Source organism: Cyclopterus lumpus, chromosome 11 (assembly GCF_009769545.1).
Source record: "Cyclopterus lumpus isolate fCycLum1 chromosome 11, fCycLum1.pri, whole genome shotgun sequence".
Lineage (NCBI taxonomy): Eukaryota > Metazoa > Chordata > Actinopteri > Perciformes > Cyclopteridae > Cyclopterus > Cyclopterus lumpus.
In genome coordinates this window covers 3834894-3857311 of record NC_046976.1, presented here as the reverse complement: position 1 = coordinate 3857311, position 22418 = coordinate 3834894, and the positions used below count along the sequence as shown (strand labels likewise).

The 22418-nt window shown below is 42.5% G+C and overlaps 1 protein-coding gene across 5 annotated transcripts in view; it reads left to right on the top strand.

The window, feature by feature from the left end:
• The window catches only part of atp9b (ATPase phospholipid transporting 9B), a 41136-nt gene that overhangs the window by 1045 nt on the left and 17673 nt on the right, over nucleotides 1–22418 (top strand). For all 5 annotated transcript variants that reach the window (XR_004610101.1, XM_034544661.1, XM_034544662.1 and 2 more), the window contains exons 2-13: nucleotides 2674–2847; nucleotides 5672–5822; nucleotides 6802–6915; nucleotides 7661–7769; nucleotides 8404–8462; nucleotides 9368–9419; nucleotides 11548–11642; nucleotides 13569–13649; nucleotides 15404–15479; nucleotides 17853–17929; nucleotides 20561–20721; nucleotides 20989–21131. Coding sequence is in view for 4 of the 5 variants with exons in the window: in XM_034544661.1 (XP_034400552.1) it covers nucleotides 2674–2847; nucleotides 5672–5822; nucleotides 6802–6915; nucleotides 7661–7769; nucleotides 8404–8462; nucleotides 9368–9419; nucleotides 11548–11642; nucleotides 13569–13649; nucleotides 15404–15479; nucleotides 17853–17929; nucleotides 20561–20721; nucleotides 20989–21131 (1292 nt within the window). In the remaining variant the exon portion in view is untranslated. The remainder of the gene's footprint in view (nucleotides 1–2673; nucleotides 2848–5671; nucleotides 5823–6801; nucleotides 6916–7660; nucleotides 7770–8403; nucleotides 8463–9367; nucleotides 9420–11547; nucleotides 11643–13568; nucleotides 13650–15403; nucleotides 15480–17852; nucleotides 17930–20560; nucleotides 20722–20988; nucleotides 21132–22418) is intronic.

Genomic DNA, 22418 nt, shown 5'->3' with positions numbered 1-22418 from the left:
CAGCTAACCTTTCTATTTATGTATTTATATTACAAACCAGCCCACGTTTCCACCGGATTTAGAGTTGTATTATGTAACCAGACGTGGGAGTCCTATAGTAAGACTCGCTCTTATGGCTGTTTAACGTTTCTTGTTGGCAAGTCCCAACAGTGCATCAACACAACGGTGATGATAAGTTGGTGGTTGATTTGTTGGTTTTAAATCAAATCCAGTATGTTTTTGCTTCAATTAGGTTTGTCATCCCTTCGACAGTTTCTGGCTTAAAAACAAATCTTCCACTTGTTGTGTCAAGTTGTTGAGTCAATTTCTCTAGATGAGGTCCATTGATGTCATGGTGGAAGAGTACAGAGTGAATAAAGATTCAGTTATAGAGCCGTCCTATTCTTGTCTGCTAGAACTCTGCTGCTCTATAAGGTTACTCTGCAAATATTTTCACCACAAGTCGACTTTAATAATTACCGGATAACCAGGTTTTCTCTGTTGACATCACAGGGAGTTTGTTTGATTTGTGTGTTATGCTTTGTGCTTGTAAGCATTTAACTGTGCGACTGTATGAATGTGTGTTGCGTTACCGCTCCCTGTTGCTTTCCCCTAAATTATTTTGGTCATGTCCCTTAAAGAGCACAAGCGTCTGCATGGTATGCTTCGACATGATGAACGGCGCTGAAGGGACGTATCAGGTCGATCTTAAGCTCACATCCCCGCTGATGCTGTTTTTTTGTAGGTACATGACACTCTTTCAGGTATGCCGGAGTGACCTTTCAGCACGCTTATATTCCAGAGTTTTCTAAATTTTAGTTTTTCTTTTTGAGCAGCCCACCCACATGGATCTGCCTCTACACAAAATTGTTTTCCTTTTTAGAAGTCTGTAAATTAAGTTTTAAGTGAAAACTGATTTATAAAACTTCCCAGAATCGTGTAGAGCTGTACAGATATTGGTATGGTTATCGGAACAAGTATGCCTCGGAAAATCTGGGTCCAATTTGGCAAGTACGAGAGTTAATGCACCGACGTTATATCAGTTATCGGCTCATTGGCCCTCCACTGATACAATATCACTCGCTATGCGTTCGGTACGTCTCCTATCTGTACTGCACATGTGCAACTCAAAACCAAGATGAGAAAGAAGCAAGATGGCTCCCTACTTCATCTCATCAAACGGGAGTGAGACGTTAGTCATAGCTAGCGAAATGTCAGAAATGTATCAATATTTGACACTGGAAAACTTGTCAAACTAGATAATAAAAGATAGTTCTATGGCATTCATTCTTTATGTATCTGTTGATGCTTTTACCTGAGCCCAATATCGTCATATCCCAAGTTGAATTAAATGAAAAGTCACTGTTTAGCTGGTGAGTGCAGAGATTTAAAATGTTTTGCAGTCAGCTTTTAAGCGTTGGGCGTTAAAGCTCTGTCCCACAAATAACTAACCTGTGAGAAACACTGCACCGAGTCAATTCTTCATCTTTTCTTGTATTGTGAAGTCTTTGTACAGTTATTTTTATCATCGGTCCTCTTCTTTTTTTTTCTTAAACTTAGGTTTAATATACAATTCATATTTTTAAAACAGCGGGTGTATTCTCCTTGTTTGAAAACCAAAACATCTGTCCCAGAAACCAAAGATGTGACATTCAGCCGATGGAAACTTGTATCATTTCTTCAGAAACACACTTTACTGTACCTGGGGGACAAAAACAACCTCTGTATGGAGACCCGCTCACCATTTGTGCATCTTGAGTGGGAAGTAAAATTAAATATTTCTGGGTGTGGATATGGTTGTTGGTGTTTTTGAAGCAGGTAAATGCTCAGCTCCTCAACAGCAGAATGGGAAATGGGTGTGACTTTATCGTAACCAAGAGAGCCGTTCTTCTTCTGACATCCACGTTGGTACTCAATACTCATTGCAGTCTCTGAAAGGCCTCCTGTCGCATTCATCAGTGTTTCAATAGATGGATTCACTGATTTTAAATATCAACGTATTACAAATACAAAATTACTTTCACTTTTTTGGTGCGTCTATGCTTTTCAATATAAGTTGGCTGTGGTTTGATGAATGCGGCCATTTTGTGTGTAATTTGCAGGTTCTCGTTCATTTTTAATGTGTTTTTGTTTGCAGCGTTTTGTATACATGGCTCTCTGTGTGTGGGGTTCTCAGTATGTCACTTGCATTCGATTGAGGTTGGCTTGGCCAGTATTGTTACACCATGTAGGTTTTTATTGTCGGGCTACAGACTGCCTAGTTTTATTGAATTCTTTTCAGAGGAGCCTCATGAATAATATATCGGGTGCTTCTCGAGAGTGTTTCCACTGTGTCCTTTACACTGTGAAAAGGAGACGCACTCTGGGCTAACTAGCTTTCAGCTTTGCCTTTGCACACCTTGTGCCATATGTAGCCTAAATCTTGACTGTTAACCGACTACATAATGTCCATAGTTTGGCTACACGGCCTGTCTATAGATCACATGTACATTAAGCATCCATGGGGATTAAAAGAGGAGTTTATTGTAATGAGAGTGCAGGTTGTATCTTAAAGCACGTGGTCCAATAAAAAAAAAAAATTGAAAATTGTCACGATTCAATGTGGGGCTTTTTCTGTGTGTCGTCTTCATTCACACAAGCTATCTCAATTCTGCGTTCCGTGTCTTTTATGTCTGACGTGCTCTGTCCTCGCAGATACTCCGTAGAAGATGAGCCCTCTAACCTGGACGAGATGCCTCTGATGATGTCGGAGGACGGCTTCGAGAACGACGAGAGCGACTACCAGACGCTGCCCCGGGCCAGAGTCAACCAGAGACGGAGAGGCCTTGGCTGGTTCCTCCTCGGAGGGTGGAAAGTCCTCTGCGGCAGGTATTTCTGCGCCATCGCATCGTTGCCTCCTGTGTGGGTTTTTTTTCGACTTGGTGGCCATGAAAGAAATGATATGCGACTCGTGCTCCAGCCACAAGTACCCTTGTTCCCTTAGTCCAAGTCTAAAAACACAAAAGAAACTGTATAACAATTTCTGCTGTTTCATCTACTAACTACAGTCTGGGTGGCCTTGGGTGTTTTTAATATAACGTTTGGTATAATATTCTTACTATTAATACACTGCTTGTATGAGATTAGTATTTTTTTTTTTTAAGCCTGTCTTTAAAAGATCTCTAAACATAGATGCCACAGAGTATTGGTTCAAGTTTTCATTCACACTGCTAGGTCAGGTAGTTTCCAAGAAACCTACGATAACTTGTACTTCCGTTTGGACCTTCTGCCAGTTGTCTGTTTTTGTCATTCTCTAAATGTATGCGCAGTGTATAATGTCAGTCAGTGTGATAGTTTGGATTTCAAACGCACCGGTAGCTGTGCGTGAAGTGCAGAGAGGATAAAGCCGTGTTTTTTTTGGTCGAGTTCCTCGATGCGCACCATCAGTCCAAAAAGATTTTCAGCTCAAACAGAACGGTGCGTTTTTATCCAGCTAATGATTCATTTGACAGGTTTTGCCCTCTAAAGATGCTCCTTTCCGAGGGGAGGGGAGGGGGGGGGGGGGTGGTGGTGTGTGTGTGTGTGTGTGTGTGTGTTCATGGCAGAACAATGTGTGACATTTATAACCAAATGTTTGCACAAATCCAAAACAGAAACATTTACCAATGGAGGAATTTCATAGAATATTCTGTTTTCTGTGCCGCCCGGTCGTTAGTGGTGCGTCTCGGGTTGAAGCTGCATATTGATTCCTCTCCACCCCCAGCCCCCCACAACCCAACCCACTAATGAACAAATCGGATTTTTCACAGCTGACCAGTTTGATGCTTTCCAGTAATTTTATGTGTGCTTAGTGTGGGATTATAAAACACAAATAATTCACGCTGAATAAGCCCAGACTGTTCAAATGGCATATTATTTGAATAGCATTCATTTGCTCAGATAAATCGCTCTTATGAAACTGGACCGGGAGTGCACAGAGGCAGAGAACATCAAGGCCAACGCAAACAAGACTTTATTTTTTCTACCAATTTATTTAGCTTTGTGTTTTGCCAACTTGCTTAAAAAGTGGAAAAGCCAAGTCGATCAGCATGACGGTATACACTGACACTCTCCCCCCCCCCTCCCCTCAGGTGCCAGTTTAGGTCATGCTCACAGCTGCTCTCATTGTAATTTACACCCACCTTTGTTTGCGTTTGATATCAGATATGCTAGATAAGCCCCAATGTAGTCATTAGCAGGTTGATGGAAAGTCAAATACTTTTTTCCAAAAAGTGAATGTCAACCCACAAGCCATCTCTTCTTTCCAATCTCTTTTTAGGACTTTGGTAATCTCACAAGAATAACACTGGTGTTCTTTGTATGTTGGAGTCAGCATGAGGAGAAATCAACAACTCCCACAGCATTAGCAAGGGCATTCCCTCCTGGAGAGACACGGACCTTTTCATCATTGAAATCGTGTCAAAAGATGCCTTGAAGATCTAATTAACACTGGCACGAATATATATATATATATATATATATATATATATATATATATATATATATATATATTGTTTTCCTTTTTTTATTTCAATGAAACACATTTTATTGCTTTAGGTCCCCTACATTGTTTATTGTGCTTCACCTTCCCTACTTAATTGTTTCATAAGGTGACACAATCAGCCACACAAAAGACTTTATGAAATCCCAAATTTGCAAGACATCAGCCAGTGTTTTTTATTTACTAGGTCATGACATGTTCCTGAGAGTAGGACACAAACTAAACACGGTTGAGACAATTAGTCAAAATTGAGGCGATAAGGTGCAAAACAAAGAAATGCCAAACTATTTCCTAGCTTCTTGACTGTTACAATTTCCTGCTCTTCTTTGTCTTGGGTGATGGTGCTGCGAAGCCTATTTGTTTTCACCTCGGGCACTGGAGCAAGTTTGACTGCAGGATCATTTGCGTTTATTTGTATAGTTGAGGCGCTCATCTCCGTGTCGATGTCAACAATGTTTCTTTCCACCATTTCTTTCTGTCATCAGCCATCGTCCAAATAACCAATATGTAAAAAAAGCAAATGGCCTCCTGAATGCATCGAGTTCACTACAGTGGTATGAACCCAAAATAAACTGATTTTAATGTGATTTCTTAGCAACAAACGGATCAAAAGCATTTCAGAAATATCCACCTCATGGCGATATTGTGACTGGAGTTTGGATCGATCACAGCCATGCTGCGCTAACTTTGTGGCAGTGACGTCATCGTCAAGTTTTGTATGAGCTTTGTATGGTCTCTATACAAGTATGAGTTATTGCTGCCCATAGACAAATACAAAAATGTTTCGACCTTATCTGGATTAACATCGTCAGGTTGTCGTTTTTTTTTTTGCGATGCAGCTTCATTTGAAGTCAACTTATTCAGGTCGTCCGGCACAAGTTGTCATCTAGTCACATCTTGACATTGACTTTATGTGATGGCGCCACGCAAAGAATTCACTTGGTGTTTGGTGGACTTGCCGATTGCACAAAATGAGCCACTTAAAGCCACTTACATTGTTTTAATTTATTTTCTTTTTCCAGAGCAAATAATAAATCCTTTTAATCAAGAAAGTAACCGGCGGATTCATTTATGTTTCGGGGCACACAGCTAATTGATTGTTAGCTTTGTGCCCGATCACTTTGGTAGCATGTGGTCGGTGTGAGGTCTCCACTGAATGTCTTCCTCTCTCAGCTGCTGTGACTGCCTGGCCCATGTCTGTCGGAGGAAGAAGGAGCTGAAGGCCAGGACGGTGTGGCTCGGCTGCCCGGAGAAATGTGAGGAGAAGTACCCCAAAAACGCCATCAAAAACCAGAAGTACAACATCTTCACCTTTGTGCCTGGGGTGAGTCGGATTATGTAACTGAAGTCACTTTAAATGCACGTAAACGCAGAGGTTATGGCTTTTAATTTTAAGTCAATGTTCCCGCTGTTATTCACTTTTACAGTCCCCGCAGTGGCCCTTCGTCCCTTCCAGTTGAAATATGTCACACATTAACAGTGTGTAAAGCACAGTAGCATGCGTTGGTTCTAATTGTTAACTGTTCTGTCATTAGGTTCATGGTTTACACTGTCGGGGACATTAGAGAGCCATCAGACTTACTTATTAGAAAACCGAATGGTTCCATGATTAAGAGGAGCCGCCTTTGGCCCGGGCCATAAAATGTCAACCGTCTGTTAGAGACGCAGATTTTCTCATCGACGGCGAACACACCGGCTCTGTTTTGCTCCCACCGCGATGAATTATTAAATGCACACAAATTGAGTTCAGCAGTGTGCATTTTTTTTCCCCTAAAGGTCACGGGGTTCATTAACCGCAGAGCGCCATCAATTGATCGCGTTGCCTCGGATAATCTGTGACGAGATGCAAGGCTCTCATTATTGCAAACATTATTCAAAATCTGACCTTAGATGAATGGAATAGGAAGGGATCCGCGTTGACGGATAGCCCATTAGCAAAGAGCCCTCGGTACGTCGCAGGTAGCACTTTGGTGTGCGCGATTCAAGGAAGTTGGCCAGTTTTCCTCCTTCATTCATCATCGTGGTTATCTGTTTATTCTGCAAAGCGTACGCACCAACTGTACCAAGGTGCGTGCTGCAGGAAGGCCGTACCCTGAAAGCCATTTGGAACACAAGTTCTCTGGGTTTCCATTAGGTTAATGTAAAGTTAATAGCATTAACTCGTTACACCAACGGAACATTGTACAGTAAATCCATCTTTGCTGCTCCCTCCTCTTTTGTCTTCCTCTGCGGCTGTCGTCGTCATCCTCGACTCACCTCGCCAACATGTCCGCTGAATCGCTGTCTTCTGCTCCCCATCTCAGGTTCTCTACCAGCAGTTCAAGTTCTTCCTCAATCTCTACTTCCTGGTGGTGGCCTGCTCCCAGTTTGTGCCGTCTCTGAAAATCGGATACTTGTACACGTACTGGGCACCTCTGGTGAATGCACTTTTTTTACTTTGATATGGATGAATGATTTTGTCTCAAATTATTAACAACATGCAACAAAAGCCAGTTAAAACAGAAATGATTAGTTGATTAATTGATTTGTGAATTGGCAATCTTTCTAATCGGTTACTCGTTTCAGTCACTTTTTCAATGAAAAGACGTCAATTATTTCTAGTTCCAGAAAAATCTATCTGTGAATTTAATATATCTTTGGGTTTTTTTTGAGGATGCCCCCTAGGGCTCTGAGTCAGACAAATTGTGATGGGTTTTCTTCAAAATCACTCTTTAATGCTGCAGTGAAAAAACGCAGTAATATCAGAAAGATGCATATCGTTTTATATATATATATATATATATATATATATATATATATATATATATATATATATATATATATATATATAAAATGTTTTTTTTTGAGGTCGGTGGCCCACGGCAGGTGACGTCGATTCAACCTTGGAAATTGAAGCGATGTGTTTAATAAAATAATTATTATAAATTTGTGAATGAAATGTCTGACGAAATGTATGACTTTATAAAATCAGAGAATATTCAAGTTTTTCTCATGATTTCCATAATCCTATTCTCCTGCTTTGACCTGAGAATTTACTCTTACTTTTTTCTTTTTTTTAAGTTCTGGTAACCTTTTTATTAAAAGTTAATAAAGTGACGCGTAAACCATGCGTCTGTGTCAAGCTTCATATGTGAAGTGTGTGTGTGCGTGTCCGTCCCTCAGGGTTTCGTGTTAGTCGTTACGATGGTGCGAGAGGCCGTGGACGAAGTGCGTCGGTACCGACGCGACAAAGAGATGAACTCTCAACTCTACAGCAAGCTCACAGTGCGAGGTGAGTGAGAAGAAATCTGTCCACACTCCTCACGACTGCTGAGGTTCTGCTGACATTACGACAACGGATATTCCAGCGTCTGGTCAAGCCCTCCCGTGCAATCAAGAGCCGGCACTCCACTCGATCCACACTTGTAACAGAACTCTCGCTGTGACCATCGATTTCTTTCTCTCAGTTTCTCAACACCGTGTGATCTAAGCTGTCCCTTTTGTTGAATGTGTGGTGAAACCCCTCTGTGTGGTATCCGTGACCGTGGCTGAGGATGTAGCATCGCACTCTCTCCATGTGCTCCCGTCCATGTACATAGATGGTTATGTGTGCTTGTGAGCAGTAAAAAAGGAGAAGAAGGGTCGCGGCAGATATTGAGGCAATATAATTGAGAGTGACCCTGCGTGCCATTGTTTTTGCCCTGAGATGAAAACAGAGGGGTGTTACATTATCATGCTGGTGGGTAATCAATCTGTTAGAAGGGGGAGAGAGAAATGTGGTTTTGAGAGTCGGCGTCATTTTCAAGTGCCAGAAATCAATACCAATATTTAATTTCATAGCCGTTTAAAAATTCATAGCATATCTTAAAAAGCGAACAGTCCAATTCTGATGTGAAGTCATTCAATCGGCCTCTTTTTTCTTTTAGGAAAAACTCAAGTGAAGAGCTCAGACATACAAGTTGGGGACCTGATCATCGTTGATAAGGTAATCCTTGTGTCCTGTAGATATCTTTTTGCATGCAACGATTTTCAGAAGGATCAATTTAGCACAGTTTCCTGAAACAAATAATACTTGATTATGTGTGAATAGCTGTTTATTGTTCTCCAGTTTAAGTTTATGTTAACAATATAAATGTTATTAATAATAATAGTTTCTTAAACTAATTAGGAAGTAAGCAATTTAGAATGCATTGCTTACATGTGGCTTTAGCCGTGTTATAATCCAGTTCTATTTAAAGAGAAAGTGTTTCCAGAGCGTTCTGCATAAGAAAAGGCTCCTGCAAAGAATTAAGTTCTGCTTTAAACTTAAACATCCGTTTGCGTCACTGGTGTTAAAGTACGACGTGACGGACTACAACTCGTTCTACGATCAGTTATTTGGCACAAAAAAAAAGCTAATGAGGGAATTACTTGGCCAGCTTCTCAGGTTTCAGTCAATTTAAAGGGACAGTTCACCCCAAAATAAAAACATTTCTTTCACCTGTTGTGCTATTATTGATCTAGATATCATAAATAGTGCTATAGTTAAGAGGAAAACATGTTTTTACTTGTTTTGTGTGTGGGAACTGATTGACCAGACACTTTAAAACAGGATTTGAGGCAAAGTGTTGCTTTACTGCGGCTGTGAAACCGATAATGCACTTCGATACTATAAAGCTCCCACTCACATTAAGCATGTGATTCTTTGGTTTCAGCTCAGCCAACATGAAATGTAGCTCCTGCTAAATGTCCATTACTGTGTGACTTTAAAAAACGGTTTCTCCTTCACCCTCTGGTCAAGGTATTGACCTTGTTTAATTATTCAGGAAGATTCATCTGGCTTCTGTCACGGCGCTCAGTAACACAGCGCCATTTGCACTCCTGTTGTTTTGTTTTTCTTTCTCTTTGTAGAACCAAAGGATTCCTGCAGACATGATATTCCTGAGAACATCAGAGAAAAATGGTGAGCAGGCAAACTGATGAATGTGAAGCGTCACAGTGATGAAAAGACGTATTCATTACGCAAGTTTATTTGACCACACAGGACACAGGAAATGCTGGTCTTCTGCTTCCTCATCGGTCAGCTAGTTGGTGTTACTGTGAGACCCGAGTGAATAAGACGAAGCATTCAAAACACCAAAGTCACACAATGACACCAACAAACTAACCAATCGAGACAGCGGTACACCAGCAATATCCACGTTCTGTCACTTCAAATGTTTTTTATCAACGGAGCCCGGTGGCTTTGAAGAGAGCCTAGATAACGGCTTCAGCTTCCTGTAGAAAAAGGCTGTCAAAGCGGTGACGATATTCTAAATATAGCGTACATTTAAACCGATGGGCCTTTCTGTTGCCCCGTCCACAGCACTACATTGCTTTGCCCCCCCGCTGCCTGCATCTCCAAACTGGGGCCGTGTCGACCGCCATCCACTACGGGTTATGCAATATACATGTAATATACAAAAACAATACAAAAATAACCAAACTACCCCTTTTTTTTATTTTAAAAACATTGATAGACCATTGCAATAAATAGTAATGCATAAATAAAATGCATTAAACAGACTTCCATCTGAACTTTTTATGCCTCGTGGCACTTTAACCAACTGTCTCAAGATCGTTCCGATGAGAAATGTGACTTTCCCCCCGCCCCCGCACTTCCAGTCCTTCGACATCATCTCCACGGAGGCCTGTGATTCATATGATTTATGTCCCATTCTTTAGTGACCGATGATGCAAATTCCAATTAATCAATGAGGTGCGTCAGATCCCGGCTCTTTTCTAAGGGGCATCGGGAGGCAATGTTCTGAGGACATCATTTCCATCAATCTTTGATGTGTCAATATGCTTGGCAGGGAGTTGTTGATGTCTTAATGACACACACACACACACACACACACCTCTTTATCTTTCACAGATTGTGTCTTTCAAATCCTCGTGCACGCACACACACACACACACACACACCTTTATCTTTCACAGATTGTGTCTTTCAAATCCTCGTACACGCACGCACACACACACACACACACACACACACACACACACCTCAGCGTTGCTATGTGAGTGTCATTGCAGCAGAAGGAAGGTATGAATCATCCTCCTTGTGTTAATGTTTTCCATCATAGTTAACCCTCCAGGGATGGTTTATAGCTGCCCTATACCCTCTCTGTCAAATAGCTGCTCTCATCCATCAGTTTCATATGTAATAATACCTCTGATCAATACAGGTCATGGCTGTTCAACGTTTATCGGACCTTGCGGTGTCCACAGTAGCCACAGCTGCTCTGCGCTACGGGCTCTAATGCACTGTGCTGCTGGCGTTTGACTACACTAGTTTATTAGAGTAACACCATTTTTACAAGCTCAATGTGTTGTGATGTGTGCCATTATGTGCTCTATTTAACACAAACTCCCAAACAAATTTCTCAAAACAGTCCGTCTGTTGGCTGAAGATTGAACCTTCAGAACTTTCCAGGGTTCTCAAAAACGCAAATATTTAACACTGATAAACAATATATGTTAAGCGATTGAAAGTGATGTGGAATTGTGATACAGAATTGTGTGTCTTTTGATTTAGAGTGAGTGTGCAAATTGTAAATGATAACATTGTGTCCCTTTTTTTAACAAATGAAAAGTGGACTTCTGAAGCTATAAACTGTTCACTCTATCTGGTATGACAACCTCAGCAAGATATTCCTGTGTGACTAACACCTCAAAGTCAATTCACAGACTTTTCTTCTTCTTCTTGTGCTTCTACGAGGCTGCGTGTTTAACATTCACCCCTCCGCTGCATTCACACCACATCAGGCGTTGCATGGCCGTGCGGCGGTGTGGGAGCGCCACTTAAACGGTCCTCCTGAGTGCCGCTCATTTAACTGACCCATTTGATCCGAATGGCCCATTGATCGCCGGTCACGTGACTGGCCTCCGTCGCGTGATGTCGAGTTGCGTATCGACACTTTCTTTTCTTTTTTCCGACAATAAACCCACATTTTTGTGTCCTGTAATTGCAGCCAACAAACCTAACACACCCTTCCACATCTTGATGGTGTTTCTCACCTTTTTTTGGGGGGTGTTGTGTTCTTCAGGTTCATGTTTCATCAGAACTGACCAGCTGGACGGAGAAACGGACTGGAAACTGAAGGTTGCTGTCATCTGCACACAGCGGCTTCCTGCAGTGGGGGTATGGATGCATTACGACGTAGCACCAGACAAACCGATAGCGAATGAGTGAACGAGTGTTCCGTTATCGCCACAAGCATTATAAAATGAAGTGGCCTGGCCTTGATGGAAACCTAATCACCGATGACGGAGCAGTATGGATTTACTCACCTTCTGTGAGGAGTCAAGACCGATCAGTTTGGTGCGATTGTTCTCGGGCAGATTATTTTATAGTCTTCTTCTAATAGGCGAATACACGTATTAGTTTTCACTTATAGAAGCAAAGTGTATTTCATTATTGGGTAACTTCTGTGGTTTCCGGCCCTATTTCTCACATTTTGGTGTTTTTTAAGGACACATTTTATTAAACTAGTCCAGTATTGAGTGAGAGCGCTGCAAACTGGCTGCAATGTAATCGCTCACCGTCGGTACGTCCACTGAAAGTACTGTTTTTGCTGCTGACTAACTCCGATTGTTGTTATAACTGCCAGACAACATTATGGATTTATTGTCTCGCTGACGGACACGTCTTATTCGGAAGAATCTCATCCACATTGTCAAAATCATCTAAATATTCAACCATAAATCTCTGCTTTCTTTACGCCAACACAGCAAACGCTCCAACTGTCACTCACGTTTCCACCGTTGGCTTCCAGCCACGAGACGCATCTTGCGATATTTCTAAATGAGACTTTGCCTTGAGCGAGACTGGACACGCAAACAAACGGGCCGGATCGAGCGAAAGCTGTCCGCAGCATTTAACAATATCGAAGTCGCCCTTTTAGTTTCCAAACCAGCAACAACGTGAGAGTACTGATCCGTGCAGCCTTGAGTGTGATCTCTCTCACTGCAGCCACACGGATCTCTCTGAATGCAGAGATGCTGCCGTGTCTCCGGACAATGCCGGAGCAATTGTAAAGTAATCTTCCCAGCTCCTCTCTTAACCGCTCTGCCCATGTTCTCACCAGGAGAACACTATCTGAGCATGACTGAGGGCTGCCTGGCTGCTGCAGAGCCTGCCTGAATAATTTAATATTTACAATCAATTTTGTTCCACTCGGGGCACTCAAAAAAAGAAAAAAGCTGGTGTTGGGTGCTTGAGAGGCGACAGGCTGCACTCTTACATGTTGGGATGACTGACTGAAGACTTATGGTTCAGTCTTTATTTTTGAGTCTTCGTTTCAGCTTTTTAAAAGATAATATTTAAACTGCTTCCGCGTACTTATGTAATTTCTGTTGAGTTGCAGCCAATCATAAATATCCAATATTTATTCTAAAATACGAGTGCAGGTCCATTTAGCACCAGAAGGGAGAATGGGGCAAAAACGCGTGGTATATTTCTATCTGAAGGTCCACTTGTCTTTCTGTTGAAGACCATGAGATGTTCCGATAGTAAGTTGAGATTATTGAGCTCAAGTAGAATTCTGTCGTCGTCTGAGTTGAGTTGGATTTTAAGGATCGCAGCATTAATGCAGAGTAAATATCAGACACAGCATTACTGCTGCTAACAATCAATCGACTATTAAATTACACGGCAAACTATGTTGATTTGATTAGTTTGAGTCATTTTAAAGAAAACAAATAGTCTGATTCCAGCTTCCTAAATATGAATATTTTCTGGCTTCTTTGCTCCTGTTACAGTAAACTTAATACATTTAGAGTTGTGGACAAAGCGGGACATTTGATGACGCCACCTTTTGTCTTTAGGACACACTGATTAAGAGGAAAACATTTGATGGGCCCAAACAAAGAAATGATTAACGGAGAAAATATTTGTCTGATTTAATCAACAATCAAAATAATCGTTAGTTGCGGTCCTACACAGGACCAAGTGAAAATGTTTGTCACTACAATGAGAAGAGAATCACCAACTGTGGTAATAATAAGACTGAGTTTGATATGAATGTATTAACACTGCATCCCTCTCTGTCATGCCTCCGTATCTCAGGATCTGTTCTCCATCAGCGCCTATGTCTACGCCCAGAGGCCTCAGCTGGACATCCACAGCTTCGAGGGGAACTTCACACGGGTACAGTAGCTCGCTGACGTTTTTACAACCTGTTAAACACGCGCAGAGTATTTCTGTCGAAACTGGATTGACACAGAAGACGTGTATCACCGCCGCGTGTTGACAAGCGGTCGACAATGAGAGCCTGTGTGTCCAGCCGGGCCTGTTGTTATCTCAGGCAGCCATACCTCTTACATCACTGGCAGGTTCTCTCGCTGCTCCATCCATCCTGCCTGTTGCTTGGTGAATTTTCTTCTTCTTTTTTTTTTTATTTTTTTATTAATAGCAGATTAGCGCAGCCCCCACAGAGAGGAGAGCTCCAGTACAAAGGGAGGCTTTGTGGCCCGTCTTCACTCTTGGCCACACACCAGGCTTAGTGAGCGAGCACTTCCTCCGCTCATTCATCCTCCGCGGCCTTCCTTTGCATAGCGTGTGCTTTTAGTCCGAGCAGGATGGGGGAAGAGGAGAAGAAGGAAAAAAAGGGTTCCCACAGACCCGCAGCAAATGAACTTACCTATTTATGAGGGTTTTCTCTCCTTTTTCTTTTTTTCCCTTGAGATGGATACGGTGGCTTTATTTCCGTAGTCTTTATTGAGACGAGACCCCTCTGCAGTTATGAACACCGCAGTGCGATGCCAATGTCAGAGCGGTCGAGCGCTCTGCAACCTGCCATTTATTTTTCATGCACCTCTTCCCACGTCTGAGTGGATTGACAGGATGTGGCTGCTTAGGTATCATAATTATCATATCGGGCAGGCAATATGAGCCGAAACTGGAGCCTCGACTCTGCACTCCTGACTCATTTCCAGCTTTCGTCTTTATTTAAGAGAGAAGGGTCAAACAGAGGGGGCGGGTGTGAAACAAGAGGCTCTCCAGGGGCTTTTTATCACTGAAATCTCATCTACGTGTATACTGTTTTTTAAAGGAGCCTCTATCGCCATGCCAGTTCTAGGGAAAGTATTGATAAAGGGACTACTGTATTGCTACAGTCTGCACAACTGTGTCAGGCGCTTGTGAAAATTAATGGCACGAGGAGCCTGTGTCTCTCAGCTGAGCTCAGATTCCTCAATTCTAGGTAGCTGAAATAAAAATGTTCAGGCAGAGTTTGAAGAATAAAATTGGCAAAAAAAGATCCTTGGAAGGTGCGATTTTAGTGCTTTTGTGTGAAATTTGGTTTTCAAATGGGGTTTAAAACTATCAAAACCACCAACTACGGTATAATCACAGCTGAATATATCGGTACATTTAAAACCAGCTAGTCGCATTGCAAATGTCCAAAATAAGTCATTGCCATAGTATTTTATATTGCTACATAGACTGTAAGACTTCTGTTTCTTAATGTGAGCCAAGGTTGGAAATATTTTACTACTTTGTATAATAAATATAATATTATAAGAACCTTCAGAATTGCTTTCTGTCAAAAAGTGAAAGTCTAAATCTGTCGGCTTGTTTTTCTTTCATTTTTTTTTTATACACATAAAGGGCCTTTTACTGTCTCAAAGCAACATGTAGTTGCTAATTGCAGAAATACATTCACATTTCTTTTAAGCAGGTATCCCTCTGCCTCTCAGTAGCTGATTTTTTTTTTTCTTTTCTGTGTTTCAATTGGTGACCTTTTTAAGACGAATACAAATGTTTTTACTAATTTATTTAAGGTAAAGCATGGTTTTGCTGTACTTTGCACTACACTGCCTGACCGTAGTAAGTAAGGTTTATTTATTTTATTTTGTAGTGGTACAAGCATAAAGAAATCTGTCTTTGTCGTTCCCCTGCAGGAAGACACAGATCCACAGGTCATTGAGAGTCTGAGTATTGAGAACACGCTTTGGGCCAGCACAGTCGTTGCATCAGGTAAGTGAATGACGACTTTTATTACAAGTCCGTTTTTTATCTTGAGATTGGGTGCGGTTCTGGTTCTCCCAGTGCCTTCGTTCCCTTCAGCGGGTCCAAAATGACAGCCAGCAGCGTGGCGTCGGCTCACAGAGGAGCAGCTCCGACCGCAGCTTGAAGGCGAATCCAAAGCTGATGGGCAATTAACATTTACAATCATAATATACATTTAATAAAAAAAAGACCTTTTTAAAGTGCATGAAATGAAGGGGGGGGGGGCACTGAAGAAAAAATAGATCACAAAAACATTTCATGTACTTGAAAAAACATCAAACATGCCACCGCCTCTTTTAATTGTGCCTTTGTGTCATTCTGGGACTCACCATTACTGGCAACCACTCCACCAAAAAAACTAGCAAAAAGAGTAGGGGTGCTGGGAGCGTATGTAACCTTACCGACCCTGGTTCAAGTCTAGACAGGGGCCCTTGTTGAATCCCCCCCCCCCCCCCCCCCCCCCATAGTAGCACACAGCAGGGTAAACGTGGATCACAGGAGACTCATTTATATTCACATAAACGTAGCTGATGGCTTGAAACCCTGAAACGAAACCGATTCCAATCCCTTCCCGTCATTGTGCTCGATGAGTTAAGTGATTCCTCTTGTCACAAAGAGTCGTAGCATTAAACCTCGACGGCGTTCGATTTGATACGGCCATGTGCTTGTTTAAAGAATACCCGGAGTTGAGGTAATCCTCCCTCGCCCTGACTTAGCGATTCCCCACAGAAGCGCCTGTGTCAGTTGAGAGCGTTTGTGACGCTCTCAGCGACGGCCACACCATTGATTTGCGGTGTCGCTCTCCCCTCTGGCCTGACCTTGACCAGAAGAACAAACGCACACACACACACTCTCTCACACACTAAAACGCCTGACTTAGACCCCTTACATCATCTCTGCTCGGGAATGTCATTGTCCCTCACAAGCCTCTCCTCGACAGACTCTTCACCGGCATTCTGGGCACTTGAGTCGGCTCGGGACCGCCGCGCGTATCCTCTCTTCCAGGCCCCAGTCCAGCTGTGACGAGAGAATTGGTTGTTCGCATATTCAAATTGAAGCCCGGCTACATGCTGAGCCCCGGACCATTTGTCACATGCCCCGATATTTCTGAATGTAGAAGTTGACGAGAGCAATTTATCACCTTTCTCCTCACGACTGGTCTCATTCCATCTTCCTCTTCCTCTTCCTGCTCTTCACTTTCCCCGTTTTTGTTTTCTGCTCATTTTGAAGTTTCTTGCCTTTTTTTTTTTTTTTTTTTTTTTTTTTTTAAATAGTTTGGGGATTTCACGAGGTGTATTTCGTTTTTATTATTGCCTCTGCTCTCCCATTAAGCTCATTTAATATTAATGACTCATTAATCCTGTGTAATAAGGCCACCGTAATGAATTGGCAAATAAAGATGGCAGTGTATTGATCAGGTTTTATGAGCTTCCATTGGGTGGCTGAAGGCCCCGAGACTCTAAGCATATTAAACTCCTGTCTGTTGGCTTGAAAGACAATGACACAAAACGGCCTCAGCTCAGCCTTATTGTGTTTCCTCTCATGCAGTTCATCTTGCTTGACCAAGGTGTGTGTGTGTGTGTGTGTGTGTGTGTGTGTGTGTGTGTGTGTGTGTGTGTGTGTGTGTGTGTGTGTGTGTGTGTGTGTGTGTGTGTGTGTGTGTGTGTGTGTGTGTGTGTGTGTGTGTGTGTGTGTGTGTGTGTGTGTGTGTGTGTGTGTGTGTGTGTGTGTGTGTGTGTGTGTGTGTGTGTGTGTGTGTGTGTGTGTGTGTGTGTGTGTGTGTGTGTGTGTGTGTGTGTGTGTGTGTGTGTGTGTGTGTGTGTGTGTGTGTGTGTGTGTGTGTGTGTGTGTGTGTGTGTGTGTGTGTGTGTGTGTGTGTGTGTGTGTGTGTGTGTGTGTGTGTGTGTGTGTGTGTGTGTGTGTGTGTGTGTGTGTGTGTGTGTGTGTGTGTGTGTGTGTGTGTGTGTGTGTGTGTGTGTGTGTGTGTGTGTGTGTGTGTGTGTGTGTGTGTGTGTGTGTGTGTGTGTGTGTGTGTGTGTGTGTGTGTGTGTGTGTGTGTGTGTGTGTGTGTGTGTGTGTGTGTGTGTGTGTGTGTGTGTGTGTGTGTGTGTGTGTGTGTGTGTGTGTGTGTGTGTGTGTGTGTGTGTGTGTGTGTGTGTGTGTGTGTGTGTGTGTGTGTGTGTGTGTGTGTGTGTGTGTGTGTGTGTGTGTGTGTGTGTGTGTGTGTGTGTGTGTGTGTGTGTGTGTGTGTGTGTGTGTGTGTGTGTGTGTGTGTGTGTGTGTGTGTGTGTGTGTGTGGTTAATGAGTAGCATTACTTTCCTTGTCTCTCTGCTTGGCAGGCACGGTGATCGGGGTGGTGATCTACACCGGCAAGGAGACCAGAAGCGTACTGAACACGTCCAATGCCAAGAACAAGGTGAATACTTTTTACATTTTAATTTTTGTGATTCGTTTCAGTTTTTGGTCACATACATTATATTTAAGGGCATTTTCTATTTTTATTTTACATGACGTCCAAGATGACCTCTTCAAATGTCTTGTGTCCAAAATGTCAAGTGTCCAAAACCCGAAGATATTCTATTATATCCTCCTATTCTATTTTATCGCATAAGACGAAGACCCCCCACTAAAATTAAAATTTTCTTTCTGCACAAAGTGACAGATTTTGGGGGATAAATATTCAAGATTTGTTGTATTTTTCAGGCATTTTCCAAAGCAAAGGCTTGTCAGGTGACCCCAGCATAAATACAGATGTTTTGTACACGCTTCAGAGGGTGAGACACCTCACAAAGTAACATCTGTTCCAAGTTCCCCCCCACCTCCCCCTGGCCTCTAATCACTAATCAATCAGTGTGGCGAGGTGGTTTTTTAACCTTGACTTTCTAGATAAAGTTGGACCTGTCAATGCAAAAGGTCAACGCCGGCTGCTAATTAACCAAAAGGGAAATTAACTAACCGAGAATTTAAATGACATTTTCAGCAGAAAGTTAATCCCGTGGAATCCCCATCGAGTGTTTTGTCCCCAGATTGGGGAGATTAATGAAAATCTGATTCTAAATATAAGATTTTACCTGGAAGATAGTGGAGCTAGATAGACGCGGGTGGACTGGTGGGCGCGCTGTGACTTTTCCACACAAAGTTATGACCCGCAGCAGCGCTACACAACACGCCCCTTCACCTACTGCAGCACAGTTTTGACACTGTTGTCTTTTATTAAGAACGCTGATGTGGCCGGTCGAACAGCGGCGCGGGGGAGGAGCGGGGCGGGCACTGTTTTGTGTAAGCCCGACAGTTGAGAGGAATTCAATATTTCAAGGAGATGATGTCAGAAGTGTCAATATGGCGACTGGAGATTGGGGATGGGAAGTCGATGCAGTGTGGGGAAAGTCGCAGGAACGTTTTGGCCTCATATAATCTGTTGTGACACCGGCCAGGACAATGCTTGCACTTGATCAATCTGACGGAACAGTCGGGCATGGATTGGCTCTCTGTGTCGGCATTGTGAGACGGACCTCCGTCCGAGTAAAGAGGCAGAACAATGTCCTTTGACGAGAGGCTGCTCGTCAATAAGGAGTGTTTGTTTGAAGTACATATCCAAGTAGCCAATATTGGGCTCTCTTCACACGTCTCTCAAACTGTTTAAAAAAAATAAATAACAAAATCAATTTCAGTTTATTTTCTTGACCTCCTTGATTTGCACTGAACAACACTGCCGACTGAAGTCCTGATGTTCTTTTAACTCTGAATATTCTTGTGGTGGCAGTTCTTCATCAGAAATACAAGCCACACAGGCAGATCGAATCATTCCTTTCACTTTTAATGGCTTGGAGACGAATGGAGTAAAAAAAAGAAAGAATTTAATTCATTGATAGCATCTTTAGGTTGAGGTAATTGAGTCCTTTTCCCCCCCTCCCCTTGACTGAATGAATAATGACTTCATCTGATCCCGGGCAAGGCTTGGAAAATTCCAACTAGCCATTGTTCAAGCAGAAGGCGATCCTTTGCTTTTCAGGCATGCACTGTGCTCTGTCTTAATTTTTACTCATTTTAATCCACCCAAACCCCCTATTTTTCTCAATAGCTCAACCATGAACCATGTAGCGGGGCGGTGGGTTGGGGGAGATGCCCACCCACCCGCTCGCTCCCCTTCTCTTCAGCGCACCCTGCTACTGGGACTTTAACAGCGACTGATAAATCAGTCACACTGGTCGCCCATCTCTCCCAGTCCTCAGGGGAATGGGCCTGGTGGGGGTTTGGGGCGGTGGAGGAATTCTGCTGCTTTTTATATGTGCTTACCCCCCCCCCCCATACCCCCTCCCCCATCCCCTCCCTTTCAGAGCCAGTTCCTTTTATTTGAGGGAGGAGAGATGTTATGTTCTGCTGTTTTTGTAAGCGTGGTGCGTCAGAAGAAAGCCCTCTGTGTACAGGGCTTCGCTGTGAGCGCTGCCAGAAAAGGGGAAGGGCACTTCTTTATTTGACATCTTTTTCCCACATGCTCCATTGGCTGGGAGATGCACTCGAAAAATAAAGGACAACTCTGACCCCCTTTTTTTCTTCCTCCAGAAAGCCATTTCAATATGGGAACTTTATCTATTTATCTGAGACCCTTTGACCCTCTGTTGCATTCAAGGACAATACTTCAGCAAGACAATAATGCAGCTTGTGGTTTTACCACACAACTGTGCCACCAATAAACGTATTTCTGTCGTACACATGGTTTGCATGATAAAAGCCTGCAGCTAAGAATGTCTTTTCTTTGGCTTTCTGTGTAGCATATTGTAAGGCTTTGGGAGCAGATGGGAACGTTACAAAAAGTCTTCTCTAGCTGTCAGAAAAGGGAGAAGATGTTTACACGAAATCTCCATTCAAATGATTTGATTCCTATTGAAGGAAAACATCACTGTCCTCAAGCGAAGGAGTGTAAAATGGACCAAACATAACTCGCACATGATTGGGTTTTATAGTTCGTTCCATGCTAACCTGCTGAGGGGACATTAGGAGGGGCCGTGATGTTGTCATGTCTGATGTTTTGACATGTGACCCATAGGTTGGCTTACTGGACCTCGAGCTGAACCGCCTCACCAAGGCCTTGTTCCTGGCCCAGGTGGTTCTGTCTATTGTCATGGTAGCGGTGCAGGGGTTTGTGGGTCCTTGGTTCCGCAACCTCTTCCGATTCGTTGTGCTTTTCTCTTACATCATCCCCATCAGGTACTTTTGGGATTCTTTAAAGATTGTTTGTTATTTTTTGGAAACTCACCCAAATAAATATGGCTGTACAGTGATGGTGGGTTTTTTTCCAAGCAGAAAATTTGGTCTGGAAGTAGAAAAAGATAAATGCATAAATTAGACAATATTCCACCCATGCTTTGAAACCATAGCTCTGTTTTTTCTTTTGTTCAAAAACATACCAGATCTTTAATTCAGTTTTTGTTGTAGTTGTGAGATTCATTACAGCTGTGGTTTTCACATGTGTAGTTTGCGTGTAAACCTGGACATGGGGAAGTCGGCCTACGGCTGGATGATCATGAAAGACGAAAACATCCCCGGGACTGTTGTGAGGACCAGCACCATCCCAGAAGAACTGGGCCGGCTAGTCTATCTGCTCACGGACAAGACGGGTAGGTGTCCGGCCATACTGAATAAATATTACGTCTACTGCAGATTTAAAATCGGTGCTTAAATTAAAGCCAATTGGTTTGCATACACGTTCTGATGGCAATTATTTTGGGAACGCAAAACTCGTAGACTCAAAAAGGAAGCCAAAGTATCTGGGATACAGGCTGTGGTGACATCATTTGGAGCCAGAGACGTATCAGTAGTGTTCAGAAACAGGAGCCGCCGCATCGTCATCCCGCCCAATGCACCTGCCCCAAACACAGCCAAAGCATTTATGATCAAATGATCACGTTCTATTCCACAAACTTGTGCTTTGTGCTCCAGAAGCGTCATCTACTAACTTACACTTGCTTTCCAGGATGTGAACACGCATGGCGGTCCGACAGCGCTGTTGTATGACTGTACGCAAACATCTTAGTATATATTTATACAATCACAGTTATGGAAACTCAAAGTCTCATCTCTTCACAACGTTCCTCCTCTACTTACAAAGAGAAATCTGCAGGTGCCTCTGTCAACTATGACCTTTCAACCCCTTGTTATAGCATCAAATAACTAAAACCAAAGTTATTAGAAAATGTTACATTTTGACGTACATCGGCTTAATAAGAACTGCCTATACTGCAGTCAGTGGAACCTAATGTTCCACTGATATAGTGCATTAAAGAGAAGCATTCAGTTCAAAGACCTAATATATTGAATTTCACCTACAATTAACTTTTTCTGTCACGCCCCACTTTGGAGGAAGAAAAATGTTCTTGCCCCAACAAAATGGTCTATGCTGACTTTTTATTGACATAACCTTTTGTTATACTAGAATAAAGAAAATTGCAATCACTTTCAAGTAAACCAAATGTGCAATCACTTTGTTAGAACAATGCAAATAAAGTTATACTGTATATGTGCAAAAAAGCACACTGGCAAAGAAAAAGCTTATTGTGTCTGCAATTAACCTGTTTTGCACTGGATATCTTTTCAAGATAATAACAATAAGTGCAACCTGTGAAAAACTAAACAAAACAAGTTCAAATATTTGGCAATAAAGACTTTTACACTGCATATATTTTCAAAACAATAACATGCAACCTGTGCAAAACAAAATGAGTGCAGTGTGTCAAGTTGTATGCTTTCCACCACAAATCTTTTTTTAAACAGTGCTTGAGGCTTGATACGGCCACTCTCAATTCATGCTCAATGTTGAGCTTTTATTTTGAAGGGCAACAGCAGAAAAAACAATCTCACGGAGATTGTTTTTTGGCAAAACGCCAAGAATCAGCGCGTCGCCAAGA